Source organism: Ictalurus punctatus, chromosome 4 (genome assembly GCF_001660625.3).
Source record: "Ictalurus punctatus breed USDA103 chromosome 4, Coco_2.0, whole genome shotgun sequence".
Taxonomy (NCBI): Eukaryota; Metazoa; Chordata; class Actinopteri; order Siluriformes; family Ictaluridae; genus Ictalurus; species Ictalurus punctatus.
The window spans coordinates 12677219-12691963 of record NC_071284.1 but is presented as its reverse complement, the minus strand read 5'-3'; the positions used below and the strand labels follow the sequence as shown (position 1 = coordinate 12691963).

Here is a 14745-nt window from a genome sequence, read left to right as displayed (position 1 = left end):
TCCCTGGTAAGTCTCTCACTCTGTCTTCCAGCAGTAGAGAATCTCACACACCCCAAGGTGTAAGGCAAAATGCCAAGGCTTGTCTCAGAGCCCATTGATCTAAAGGAAACCAGGGGCACCAGGGCATCCGAAAGCGGTCCCTTTTTTACTCACATGCTGACATGTTCCACACCCAATTAACCTCCAGACACACTCATCTTAAAACAGATTATCCTCGATAGCATACATGCTAGAACGGACGAATGTGATAACAAATCATGCTCTTAACTTGAGCTTTTCTAGTTACTGCACCGATTCTCAGAAAGCAAATAATATAATGATTTAAATTACCAACAATTAACAAACGAGGGGAAATTGCTGTACTGTTCTGGCATCCTACCCTATGTTCATAATCACCTAATGATAGCGAGAGGTTTCATCTCCTGTGTAGGTAAAACGCTCAGCAGACTTTCTTGATCATCATCATCATCATCATATTTTTTGTGACTTAAGCATCTTTGCCAGAAGACAGTATGCCATCTGTTTGGGTTTCATATGCCAGTTCAGGTGGATATTAGCCTACAGAAAGTACCTTACACACATACGCACGCACGCTTAAATATATTTCGCCAAAGCATGAGGCTCTGTGCATGACATTCCTCCAAGATGCAGGACAAACTGAAAACATTCCTGTTGAAAATACCTGTATAGGAAATGCACTGGTTTTGGCCAGAGCTTCTTAATCTGGCAGGACATAACGGATCTCCATTACAGCTAGAGTTGGACTACAGTGTGAACGAGTCTATTTGAATCTATTGTATGAGTGCTCCAGAGTAACCTATTTATAAGCTCTTGAATAGGGCTGGCTTCTAGACAGCAGCCTGCATTTGTGAGGAAAGTTAACCTAGTTACATTTGCAGGACTTCTGTTTGCCACATTCTGCTCCCTAGGTTCTGTGTTAGCCTAGTTACAAAAAGAGTTGATGAACCGCCATCAAATAAAGCTGGCAGCTTATCACTTTGAATCACATTTTCCATTTTCTCCTTCTGGTAGCATTTTTAATATTAAATGTAGCTCTGGATACATACAGCAGCCGGAATTTTCTATTCATTGTACTGATTTATTCATAACAAGGTTTCAGCACAGTGCCAAACTACATGCGCTGTGCATCATTTCCCAGCATTATGGCAGGAAATAGATGGTCCTCTATTACGCCATGACTTTATGGGTCAGTGGAAGCATAGAGCTGCAAAACAGAATCAGTTTGACTACATGTGCCCACAATGCATCCCATTTATCATAACAAACTGTGGCCATCTCTCAAATAATGCAATTAATCCCAAAAGCGATTTCCCATGTCACTTTACATCATCGTGAGTGGGTGTTATCTAATTAGCTAAAGACAAATATGTGTCAAGTTAAATCAATGGTAATTCATCTCCAGTATACAGGCATGCTGTGTCTGCACTGTGGGTTGGTTGGGGTGCACTTTAAGTTTCAAATGAGGCACATCTCCATGCCATCATTTTCTCTCTGCAGGGATTATGTTCAAATGTCTTGTTTAAAAAACAGGTTTTTTTTTAATCAAGTATTACATTTACATAGTATTAGTGACTTCTGTTCTGTCAGAGCCACACACAGACTTGGGACTGGCATAGCGCAGTTTAAATTATCTGAAGCAGACAGAAGGCACTGTTTTGTGGCCATCCAGTTGTGCCAGGGATTTAAGAACCAACCAATGACTGAATACGAACTATTAAAGTGTTTAATTGGAAATAGGAATGGACCGCTAGAATTTTAAGATTTCAGTATGGCAGATATTACAGTATATGTCTGAGCCCTATAAAGACTACTATAATTCTTGCCACACCATCAATACTGCTTTCAACATACTGGCCAAAAATAATGCACATACGTGTATAATAAATCATTTGTATATACATAGTATTGTGTGTATATGTCTATATTGTCAGACTGATTCAAGCTTATTGGGACACTCTTAATTCCTGGAGCCTGTTTAATTATCATCATTAAAGCTAAACTAGGGAGAATTTTCCACTTAAAAAAGGAGACATAATTCATTTCTTAATAGTGGTGCCTATGGAATGTTACATAAAAAATGTGTGTGTGTGTGTGTGTGTGTGTGTGTTTGTGTGTGTGACATTATACATTATACATACAGTTAACATTATACATTGATGTGACCTGAAATAGCATAACAAATGTGTTTTTGAAGAAGATGTCATGCTGCCACAGCCGCAAAAAAACACACGATTTAAGCACGTACACCATCCATCCATCCTCTACCGCTCACTCCTTTTCAGGGTTGTGGGGAACCTGGAGCCTATCCCAGGGAGCATCAGGCACAAGGCGGGGTACACCCTGGACAGGGTGCCAGTCCATCGCAGGGCACAATCACATACACACACTCACATACCCATTCATACACTACGGACACTTTAGACACGCCAATCAGCCTACCATGCATGTCTTTGGACTGGGGGAGGAAACCGGAGTACCCGGAGGAAACCCGGGGAAAGCACGGGGAGAGCATGCAAACTATGCACACACAGGGCCACGGTGGGAGTCAAGCACGTACACATTAATAGTTAATGCCTACTACCTGACTAAGCTATCTTTTCCCCAAAATTGCTATGTACCCTCTTCTGCATACATGAGCTCATAGACACCCATGGTTGGTTAGTGTTGCTCTGATTGACAAGGGTAAGAGAGAGTATTTCACCCCTCCCGCCCACAGAGCGCACCAATTTTACTCTCTTGTCTCCCAGCCATGGACGGCTGTGGCATCATCAACATTCGAACTCCCAATGATAGGGTGAGCGCTTTTTGGTTGTATGGAGTCAAAAGGATTTGGCTCAGGTTCATATCTGTGTTACAGGTTGTGAGCTAGTGACTGACGTAAAGAGAGACAGAGAAGGCTGAGTGTCCAGTAGAAGAGAATTATGGAAGATCACCCCTGCACTTCAACCCCATGCGAACACACCATGCGCTCGTGCGGCACCGCTGTCTCTTAGCAACGCGGGCGGAAGCAGCGGCCACATCAATCAGATGGGTGGACTACAAAGACGGGGAAAGCCAAAAGGAATACCACACACACACACACACACACACACACACACACACACACACACACACACACTGACTGCGAAAAGTAACTCTATCATCTATGCCATAACCACTACGTATGTGTCAAAGTAACGGCGCGCGCGCGAACTGTGATTAAAACATAAATAATAGCAATTGCAATAAGACACGTGCACAATTCCACTTTTTCAATAAGAACCATAGCTACAGACAACTAATATCATACCTTGCAAATCGTCTCAAGCATGCATCTTCGTCCCCTTTTCTTCAAATCTACGCCCCCCTGACTGCTGAGTTTAGATTGGGAAAATCCACGCTAAACCGTTCCCACGTCCTTCTTCCATCAGCCTCGTAAAAAGGCTCCTCTTTCAGCCTGGAGATGCTGCTAACGCGCTGCAGAATGAATATTCACATGGAGCCTCGGATGCTAGTCGATGTTTCCGCTCTGTCCAGATGTGATGCGGAATTTCGCTCGCTTTTCCTCTGTTGCTGTCCCGGTGGAAATCACATACCAGTGCAGTGCTCTGCTCTGAAATACAGCGTTCAACCTCCTGTGTGGAGGAGAATTTGTTCACCTGAATCTTTCACACAGGACCGCTTTAGATTAAAGCAGCACCCCGCGAAAAAGGCACCCCTTCTACCCGCATTCCCTAAACTCCCCCAAACAGGCTGATGGGAAATGTAGTTCTGTACTGGTGGAGCCATAATCAGGTTATGCAAAACCGTTAGCTAGTGAACACGCTAAAAACGGATGTTTACATTAAGATTAGGTTTATAAATTAATAATACTGCTTTCTGAAAAGAGTGCATACACAATGCCAGGTTTTATGCATGCATTCTTTTGAAACAGCATCTCCCATCATGCTCTGTGCTCCGAGAGTCTCTACAGAAGATTATTGAGCAGGGTGACAGAGCACTGATTTTTCTGGCTGTGCATTTTCATTGCTTTTTATTTATATGGACAAAACGCTTTGGTTATAGTCACCGGTCATGGCGTAATCATAACAATGATATTTTAGGTTTTTTTGGGGGGGTTTTTAGACATTTTAAATGATTTAAAATATTCAACATCAGACAAAACTATTACGCATTTCTGTGCAAAGATCATAACCTTCGGCTTGTAACGCGATAAGACCAGAGAGGGTTTATGCCAAGGGTTGGGGGTCTTACAGCCAGAAAGACACGGCTAAATTGATTTTGTTTGTTGCTCTGTCTATCACCCTCCTATCCTCAGCTGAATTCCAGCATGACGAGATGGCATGGATTGTTTACATGGAGGATACAATGGCGCCATCGTGTAGATGAAATCCTAATGTGCACTGCTGTTGTGTCTTTGCCGATGGTTATCAGATTCATTTTACATTAGGTGCATGATTGAACTATTACCTAGTTAGGATAAACAGATGAAACCAAATAGGGGAAAGAATAAAAAATTATCTAAAATAAAACTACTTTTGGAAGAAAATACTAATAGGAATCGGGGGCATGGTGGCTTAGTGGTCAGCACACTGCCTCGCACTGCCGGCCTTGAGGGCTCAAATCCCGTCTCCACCCTGTGTACACAGAGGCTGCATGTTCTCCCTGTGCTTCAAGGGTTTCCTCCGGGTACTCTGGTTTCCTCCAACAGTCCAAACACATGCATTTTGGGCTGACTGGCATTTCAAAATTGTCTATAGTGTGTGAATGTGTGTGTGATTGTCAGGGACATGCACATTTTGGGGGCAGGGGCTCAAGTGGGAAAAGGGCACTTCTCATAATTATTTCTTTTTAAGCTTTTTTTTTTAAAACAAAACGTTAAATATATCAACACAACTCTGACTTCCTTACCAATTTATTTTAATTCCCTCACACTCACGCAGTTGTTTCATACTCAACAGATTTCCATCCATCCATCTTCTATACCGCTTATATTTTTCAGGGTCACGGGGAACCTGGAGCGTATCCCAGGGAGCATCGGGCACAAGGCGGGGTACACCCTGGACAGGGTGCCAATCCATCACGGGCCACAGTCACATACACATTCACACACCCATTTATACACTACGGACACTTTAGACATGCCAGTCAGCCTACCATGCATGTCTTTGGACTGGGGGAGGAAACCGGAGTACCCGGAGGAAACCCCCGCAGCACGGGGAGAACATGCAAACACCGCACACACAGGGCCACGGTGGGTACTCAACAGATTTCTACAAAATAATCCGTTCACACAGAGCCCATGGTCTTCTTTAGTATTCACTGGGTTTATCACAAAAGCAGGCAGCAGCAATGGAAACTATGCCACAATGTGCATGTTTTCTATACTACTGGTTTCAAGTATATATTTAGAATAAATGACTGCACCAAGGAGAGGGACATATTTTTACTAATAACTTGTTTATTTTGCACAAGGCAGTAAATCGTTTTAATTCTTTTGGTGTTGTTGGAATACATAACAAACACTTCAAAATCAACAAAAATCTTCATACTAAACTGAAAAAGGCCGTTGATGCTATTTTGTTAATTTTAAAGGAAAAACACTACAAAAGACTCTTGATGTAAGTCATTAACTGGGGAAGTTCTGTGGTGATATGCTTTAGTTATTTTGTTTATCCTATTCACATGCAGTGCCTTGTCAAATGTATGCAAATTAGCACATTTTAATTAGTTAACGCCTAATTTGCATATCAATGTGGCAATTGTGATGACGTTATTAGACACAAATTTTACTGTATTCATCTGTAGTGTCTCCATTAAGTACAGTAAGTTAGCTTGTATGGCCATGATATATTAGTTACACTTTAACTAACTTATTATATTAGCTAGTAACTCATCAGTCATGCATGTTAGCAAGACACAAGTTAACTATATTTGTCTTTTGGCTAATTAGCAATACAGTCAAGTCACTGGTAGCTTAGTCTTTTGTTCATCACCAATCACCTTCACACAAGCCAAGAAAAATGCAACTGGTATAGGAGTTGGCAGAGGCTCCTGCCTGCCTGTCTGTCTGTGAGTCTGTATCAGTACTAAGTGCTGAGTACTGTGAGTATTGTACTGCTGCGCGGAGATGCGGAGAGAGAGAGGGGGGAAAGAGAGAGAAGGAAAGGGAGAGAAGGAGAGAGAGGGAGAAAGAGAGAGAGGGAGAGAGCAAGGGAGAGGGAGGGAGAGAGAGAGGAAGGGAGCGGGAGAGAGAGAGAGAGAGAAGACTGGAGAGGGAAAGAGAAGGAGGGAGAGAGGGAGAGAGAGAGGGCATCTGAACTGGACAAAGTCTCATCTCCTGACCTGATATTTAGATTTTTAAATTCAATAAATATATTTGTTTGACAGGGAAGCTGTGCAAATATATATGAAATAAATAAATAAATAAATAAATAAATAATATATACATACACATTTCTCTTAAGGAAGAAAATGGGCAGGTGCTCAAGCCCTCTTTGATGTATGTGTACATGTGTCTGGCAATTGTGCCCTGCAATGGGCTGGCCCCCCTGTCCAGTGTGTCCCCCTCATGCCCCAAGTTCGCTGGGATAGGCTCCCTGCGACCTTGTGTAGGATAAGCAGTACTGTCATTGTGGTGATTCTATGCATTTTCATTTTTTGTGCATTTTCTCTATGCATCGGCATGTGTTTCATCTGGGTTTTGGGTGTGTCCTTGTTAGACTGATTATTTAAATAATTAATAGCGCTGAATGTCGACTGTTGGTTGAGCCCTGGGTTTCGCCTGTGAAGACTGCATTTGTTGTTGAAAAAGGATAAACCAACATGATGACTAGAGAGCTGTCTATGGGAGAAAAGCAAGCCATTTTGAAGCTGAGAAAAGAGCAAAATCAATCAGAGCCATTGCAAAAGCATTGGGCGTAGCCAATACAACAATTTGGAATGTCCTGAAAAAGGAAGAAACCACTGGTGTACTAACAACCAGACATGGAACAGGTTGGCCGAGGAAAACAACAGCGGTTGATGACTGAGACATTTTGAGAGCTTTGAATAAAAACCCAAAGAACAGCAGTTAGTGACATCACCAACAAATTGACTTCAAGACTTAAAGAGCAGAAGTATACCACAAGAAGGCCATACGAGAAGATGCAAACCATTTATTAGCAGTAAGAAATGGAAAACCATATTGGAATTCACAAAGAAATACAGAGATGAGCCACAAGTTCTGGAACCAAGATTAACCTCTACCAAAGTGATGGAAAGGCCAAAGTGTGGAGAAAGAATGGGTCTGCTCATGATGGCTGCTTCTGGAACGGCTCAAAAATCTTTACTGATGATGTAACTCATGATAGTAGCAGCAGAATGAATTCAGAAGTCTACAGAAACATACTGTCTTCAAATTTACAGAGAAATGCATCCAATCTAATTGTGAGGAACTTCATCATGCAGCAATAAAATGACCCAAAACACACTTCCAACTCAACAAAGGACTTTATCAGGGGGAAAAGTGGAAGGTTTTAGACTGGCCAAATCAATCACCAGACCTTAACTGAGCATGAAGCGGGTCGCCAGCTTGAAGCAGTTATTGCAAGCAAGGGATATACAAACAAATATGAAGTGCAATTTATCTGTTCCGATACTTTTGCTCACCTAAAAATTGGGTTGTCTGCCACCAAAGGTGCCATGTTCAACACATTTAGATGTAAATATCAGGAAATAAAAGCTGAAATTCTGATCCATTGTCTCATATTCATCTTTTGACCCCAAAGGTCTTCAGTGTATAGCAAAAACAATCTAATTGGCCTTGCTGTTCCAGTATGTTTGGAGGAGATTGTATGTATTGAAGGACAGTAATATTAAAAAGTATACAAACAAAATATCTAGTGCAATATTCTAGGTTACTGTCCATATGTGTAAATGTACAAAGGTAAAGTACTATGAAGTACTTGCTATGGTGCAATATAACAGTGACAGTACTGTACTAATATTGAATGAATGCAGATACAGTGGACAGATACAGATGGATTTATCAAAGTCAAAAGTCCTCACCACACATAAGATGGACCTGTGGGTTCACTCTTTTCCACAATATGAGTGGAGCAGGTGATTGGGAAAAAAGGCTTGTGGTTGGTAGTATGTCATGGGGGAGTTCCAGTGTGTTCAGTACTCTGACTATGTCTCTGGCAAGAGACAAGGTATATATACTTGTTTTACAGCAGTGGTGCAATACCTGAGGTTGCGTGTATTTCTCAGTTTCAGTTTAAGGAAGCAAGCAGTTTTGAAATAGAGGAATAAAATGCAAGCAGTATACAAGAAATACATGTTTTCATGTAATTAATATACTACCATGTGCATTTAAAAAAAAAAAAAAAGTCTCTTACATCCCTATGAACATTGTTCAAAATATTTGTTTTAAAAATATTTTTAATTGGGAAATAGAAGTTACTTCAAATATGTCACTGCTTTATCCTGAAAATCTATCCTGAGTCACTGTGGGTCTGATGCCAATCCTGGTAACCAGCATTTAAAAAAAAAAATTGTTGACAATGGGAGGAAACCGGAAAACCCAGAATAAACCCAAACAAACGCAGGGAGTACAGGCAAAATTCCACACAATCAATGACTAGAGCTCAGGATTGAAACGTGCAGTTGTGAGATGGCAGCATTATCCACTGCGCCACTTCGCTGCCCCCAAAAGACGAACCTTGCTATGTATTTGAATCCCATCCCCCATGTATTGTGTTCTGGTGATTTTACTGCAATTTGTTCCAGCGTCACCCCTTTAATGCTGAGCTTAGGTCTGCATGTATCCACATGTGTTTCTTCTGTGTTCCTCCCACCTCACAAATAAATTCTGGGAGGTGAAATGGCAACACTAAATTGTCCCTAGGTGTGAATCATCACAGTGCCCTATGATGGACTAGCATCCCATCCAGGACGTATTCCAGCCTCATGCCCAGTGTTCCCAGGATAAGCCCCAGATCCACTGATCCACAAGGACAAAGTGGTTACTGAAGATGAATGAATGAATGTGGGTGTCAGGGAGGGGTTTGCGTTTAGGTTAAGCTAATTCTAGGTAGCAAAGCCGTGTACAATGCATGCAGACATAATGTGAAAAATTCTGACTAATTGCTATGCATATTCTTGTCTTCTATTTACACACCTAAAAATAGTTTTTTTTAACCAAAAAGTTCTGGGGAATATTTGGGGAAGTTCTGGGGAATAATACAATGTTCTATACAATAAAACTAAACAAAATAGATAGTTTTAAACAAACAGTGTAACTTCAGTGAACTAATTTCCGACAGGCATACCGCAGGACAGCTAACACGCGCGCCTTGAGAACCGCAAGGACCCTAATCGTTAGAGCGGCGTTTGCAAAATAGGAAGCGGAGGAGTGAATATTGTGAATGAATTCTTCATCTGTCGATATCTGCAACATCCTGATAGTAAAATCGGTAAACTGTCTCCCTATGCTACAAGTAGACATCAAATAATGATATTATTAATGAATGTGTCTGAGTGAAAGACAAAAGAACAAATTAGAGTTAGACTGCGACGTTAGCAACACAGGCTAGTTATGAATGAACATGCTAACCAAATGGCTAGCAGGTCATTGAATGTGTTATGGAGTTGAATATTTTTTAAATTAAAAGTCCAAACTGGTCTTTAATTAAGGACGGAGTTTCCCCCCATGGAAGCGAAGCTTCTAGAAGCTAACTCAGAACCGTTTTATAAGGTACTCAAACATGGCAGTTGTTTCTTAGCTAAGGTGCTAGCTAGTTTGGTGTGAAAGCGCCATACCAGGACATATAACCGTTACGTCCCTGATTAAAAGAGACTTAATTCTTTGTCATGTTCTAGGGAACATTTGAAAACCAGAACTAGAAGTGTTTTTCGACGAGAGTTAAACACTTTTAGCAGCTAGGCTAGCAGTATGCGTAGCTTAGCATGAAACAGCCACGTAAAAGACTAGTATTCAGTTAATAGAGGATTATGTAAGGATACATTGTTCACTCTGTTTTGATCTCGCCGTCTTATTTTTGGTGGTTACAGGTGCTGAGATAATCTCTATCCAGAGCTGAAGGTCCAGAGACATTAATCATGTTTCTGTACAACCTGACCTTGCAGCGTGCTACTGGCATCACTCATGCCATCCATGGCAACTTCTCAGGTATGTTTTAAACAACTAATAAAAGCAGTTTATATCTGTACGTGAATGCAATCGTATGACAGTGCGGTGTTATTCATTCAGCAAATGATTTGTGCTCTCATGTAGAGCTGCAGCAACTAATCGATAATAACTGATGATGAAAATCGTCAACAAATCTCATTATCGATTAGTTGGGCTGTGTGCAGCACAAGGGAGATTTACACATTACGCTACTTCTGTTCTGAAAACATGCCTCAGAGAGTAAATAATAAAGTTGTGTCCCAAATGATGTACTGTACACTTACACTATGCACGCTGCACTACCGTCTAGTGTGTGGATTTTAGAAAGGTAGTATCATCTCAAATGTAACACTAGCTGGGGTTCCCTTTTTTATTTATTTTATTTTTATTTATTTTTTATAAATAACTAGTAGTATAAGCCGCTTTCTAGGCGACTGTGCATGATGTCATACGCACGCTAGCGTTAACAGACACCCAGAGTCACCGACAACGACTTTCTTCAGTTTACTTTCTGTCAGCGTTACCTTTTATTCCCAACATGACCTCAGTCACCAAACAGATGAGGCAAAATCATAACGTGACTGAGGAAGAAAGTGTGTACCCTCCAAGTCCTCTAAGGCAGGGTAGCATTTCAAACACAGTGGAAATTAAACTGATACACACAGACAAACTTATGTTTATATCCAAAATGCTCCACTGTGTGCAAGTGGTTTGGGAAACTGGTGCAAGCTGCTTAAAAGGTTTAGTTTAATTTAAGTTTATTCTCATTATATGCTGTATTTGCGTGCTTGCAGTGTAAATTGTTGTTTATTATAACGAAAGTGATCTGTTCATAACGAGGCCGTTTTGCTGATCACGCTCAGTGCAGACGCGCTGATACAGAGTGGGAGCTCTGTAAGATCTGTAATGTCTAATTAAAACATTATGATTATAAGTAAAATAATATTTCTAAAGGCAGCTAGTAACAAAAACTGCAATGTGCAGTGAAGGTGAGTTTTCATAATTAATTTAGGACTGTAGTTTAATTCTGTACCTTTTGTGCATCCATAAAAATAATGCATAAATACTAATGCAAAAAAAAATAATTTTATAGTATTTATGCATTATTTTTATGGATGCACAGAATTAAACTACAGTCCTACATTAATGATATATATTCTGGTATGTGTATTGGGTTCTTTTCTGTTTTGGACAATAGTTGCGTAAAGTTTTAGTCTGTAGTTTATATTTGTAACACTCAGTTTGTGGATTTTATTTTAAATAAACACAAAAAAAAAGGTACCGAAAGTTTGCCCCGTCCCATCCGATTAATCGATTAAGCGGAAAAATAATCGGCCAACTAATAATTAGTTGCAGCCATACGCTCACCTGTTTCTTGTTCACTAACGGCTGTAGCCAAACATTTCGAGTGAGGTTAATATCTATGTATCATATTCTTTTACTCCAGGTACCAAGCAGCAGGAGATTGTTGTTTCTCGAGGAAAGATTCTGGAGCTGCTGCGTCCTGATGCAAACACGGGAAAAGTTCACACACTGCTCACCATGGAGGTATTCGGCATCGTCCGCTCTCTCATGGCCTTCAGGCTGACAGGTGGCACAAAAGGTGAGTTTTGTTTGCTCCACGTGTGTTCTGTGTATTTGAGGTGTGTGCAGGACTGATTTTAATCCTGTTCACACTGACTTCTAAAGGAATTCTGAGCGATCCTGCTGTTTGAGCTATCCTGCCCACTCCAGCAGTTAAGGAGTGGTCACACTAGACTTTCAGTACGTGAAATCTCTTTAGAGAATGCTACGAATATGGGCAGCAAGCGGATATGACATCACATGCCAAGGCGTTGTTTTTTAATCCGCACGTCATGGATTCCGACTTGTTTATCGCAACTTATTGTTGCGATGGTGACAAATTTTTGCAAAGGAGAAGGCTGTGGGTTCACCTTATCTTTTTTGATGTTGATTTTATTCTTTCGAAGCCGTATTGTATAAAACAGAATGGTGCGACACCGCTATAATCGGTGCTTCCTCTATCTTGGATTGAAATTTTTTTTGAAGAAGAAGTAACGGCATGACTTGTCCATCTTCTATTGGTCACATGTCTTCACTTGATACGTGTTCACCAGAAAAATGGGAAACTTCTTTGCGTGTGCTTTAGTTTCCGGGCTGCAGCATTCGAATAATTTACAGGTAGCAGTAGTGCGTTTAACCCTGTCGAGAACTGTTACAGTATGTTCCATATACATCCCACTGAATCTTACTGTTACACACAATGAGCTGCATGGCCTAGTAGCCCAATTTTCTTCTCCATATATATTCATGGGAGACTTTAACAGTCACAACACTCTATGGGGAATTACCCATTGTGACATCAAAGGAAAGAGGATAGAAGAATTCCTAGACAATTATGCCTTATGTCTTCTAAATGATTGATCCAGGACTTGCCTACACCCAGGGCACTAAACATACTCTGCAATTGACCTAAAAATTTGTGAACCTGAATTATTTTTAGACCTTTCATGGAAAGCATTGCATGACCTTTTTGTCAGCGACCACTTTCCATTAATATTAACCCTAAAAGGAGGAAGAGAAGCTCTAAAAATACCAAGATGGCAGTTTAAAAACGTTAACTGGTATAACTTTCAAACACTTTGTTATGAAAGGTTTGATGAAGCCTCTGAAGATGATCTAGATGTTATTAAACATTTCACCAGTACACTTATCTCCATAGCAAATAATACCATTTCAAAAACATATTCAAGAACAAAATGCAAACAGGTGCCATGCTTTGATAAATGCAAGACAGCTATAAAAGAACGGAAGAAGGCTGAAAGATTATTCTTCAGAAGGCAACAAGTGAAAATCTTAAGGTTAAAATAAGTAGGGCACAAGCTCGAAGAATAATAAATGAGTCTAAAACGAAAAGTTGGTGACCATTTGTATCTGGTCTGACAACCAAGTACCTCAACAAAAAAGGTCTGGAATCTGATTTGCAGGATTAATGCCAGGAATGATGGAGCTCAAATTCAGCACATCAAGACACTTCTTCAAAACAAGCACGATTGCAAATATCCTTGCAGAAACTTTTGAAAAGATCTCCTCCATTGGAAATTGCCTTAATGCCTTCCAAGTTTTCCTAGCATAGGACGAAAAGAGAGGTATCACTTTTTCATGTAATGGTAAGAAACCTTATATTCGACTGTTCACAATAGAGGAATTGGCACGAGCCATAAACAGAAAATTTGCCTCACCTTATCCTGTCTTTACTGTTAAAACTTTTTAACTCTATTTGGATATCAGGGAATATTCCACTCTCTTGGAAAGAAGTGATAATCATTCCCATCCTCAAAGCAGGAAAAGATGATAATGACCCCAACTACCCCCCAATAGCCCTGACAAGTTGCTTATGCAAAACCATAGAGAAAATGGTTAATGACTGTCTAGTATGGATCCTGGAATCACAACATCTCTCAAGTAAAGTTCAGTGTGGTTTCAGAAAAGGAAAAAACACTATTGATCACCTCGTCAGCCTTGAAAGCTTTGTACGAGATGCTTTTATCAGAAAAGAACATGCAGTGGCTGTCCACTGGAAGTTCAGTATTTTAAAGGGTTTATATCCTTGGTTATAACTTGGTTTTAGAGGACATCCATTTTTATTGCAAATTTTTGATCAAACAGACATTTTAAAGTCAGAGTAGGTAATACCCTATCTGACACATACAAACAAGAGCTAGGAGTACCACAAGGAAGCATTTTATCACCTTTTAGTATCAAAATCACTGGCATCAAAAATGCCAATGGGTCAGATATCCGCTGCAGTCTTTATGTGGATGACATTGTCATTTGCTACAGAGGCAAATACATGAATAACATTGAACAGAAAATCCAACTGAGACTTCACAGAATACAGTCCTTTTCAGTACCAAATGGTTTTAAATTTTCAATGTCCAAAAATGTTTGTATGCATTTTTGCCAGCTACACTCTCTCCATCTTTATCCACAGATTTTCACTGATTGTGAACACATTAGAGTGGTTAAGAAAACCAAATTCTTCGGAATAATTCTGGACAGTAAACTGAGCTTGATCCCGCTCATAAAGATTGTAAAAGATAAATAAATGTCTTAAAGCCATGAACATTTTAGAGATTTTAGCTAAAAGAAAACAGGGTGCAGAAAGTTATTTTAAATCTCTACAGAACATTAATTTGATCACATCTGGATTATGGATGTACAGTGTATGATGGATCAGCTAGGAAATCGTATATCCGACTCTTGGACACAGTGCATCATCAAGGAATATGAAGTCACCTACTCAAAGTTTGTACGTAGAAGCATATGAACTTTCTCTGGAGAACAGATGCCTCAAACTAGCCCTACAATATACAAAGATGAAGACCAACAAAGAAAAAACAGCTTACCATCCTGTTTTCTCAACCGCAGCTTCAAGACTATATGAACAAAAACCAAGACATATGACCTTTTGGATTACGGATCAAACCACATTTGCAAATTCTCAAAGTAGATCTGGATAATAATGGAACAGATACACTCCTGTATAATCCTGCCGTGTAATGTAAAAA

General features: G+C 40.2%; 2 protein-coding genes across 2 annotated transcripts in view; one reads left to right on the top strand and one right to left on the bottom strand.

Annotated features, from left to right (window-relative positions):
* Positions 1 to 3781, bottom strand: part of st3gal2 (ST3 beta-galactoside alpha-2,3-sialyltransferase 2) — a 34666-nt gene extending 30885 nt beyond the window's left edge. The window contains exon 1 of the mRNA XM_017466278.3: positions 3311 to 3781. The gene's annotated coding sequence lies outside the window, so the exon portion shown is untranslated. The remainder of the gene's footprint in view (positions 1 to 3310) is intronic.
* Positions 3782 to 9321: 5540 nt separating this feature from the next.
* The window catches only part of sf3b3 (splicing factor 3b, subunit 3), a 35743-nt gene continuing 30319 nt past the window's right edge, over positions 9322 to 14745 (top strand). The window contains exons 1-3 of the mRNA XM_017466405.3: positions 9322 to 9458; positions 10057 to 10174; positions 11622 to 11777. Coding sequence (XP_017321894.1) covers positions 10105 to 10174; positions 11622 to 11777 — 226 coding nt within the window. The 5' untranslated portion in view covers positions 9322 to 9458; positions 10057 to 10104. The remainder of the gene's footprint in view (positions 9459 to 10056; positions 10175 to 11621; positions 11778 to 14745) is intronic.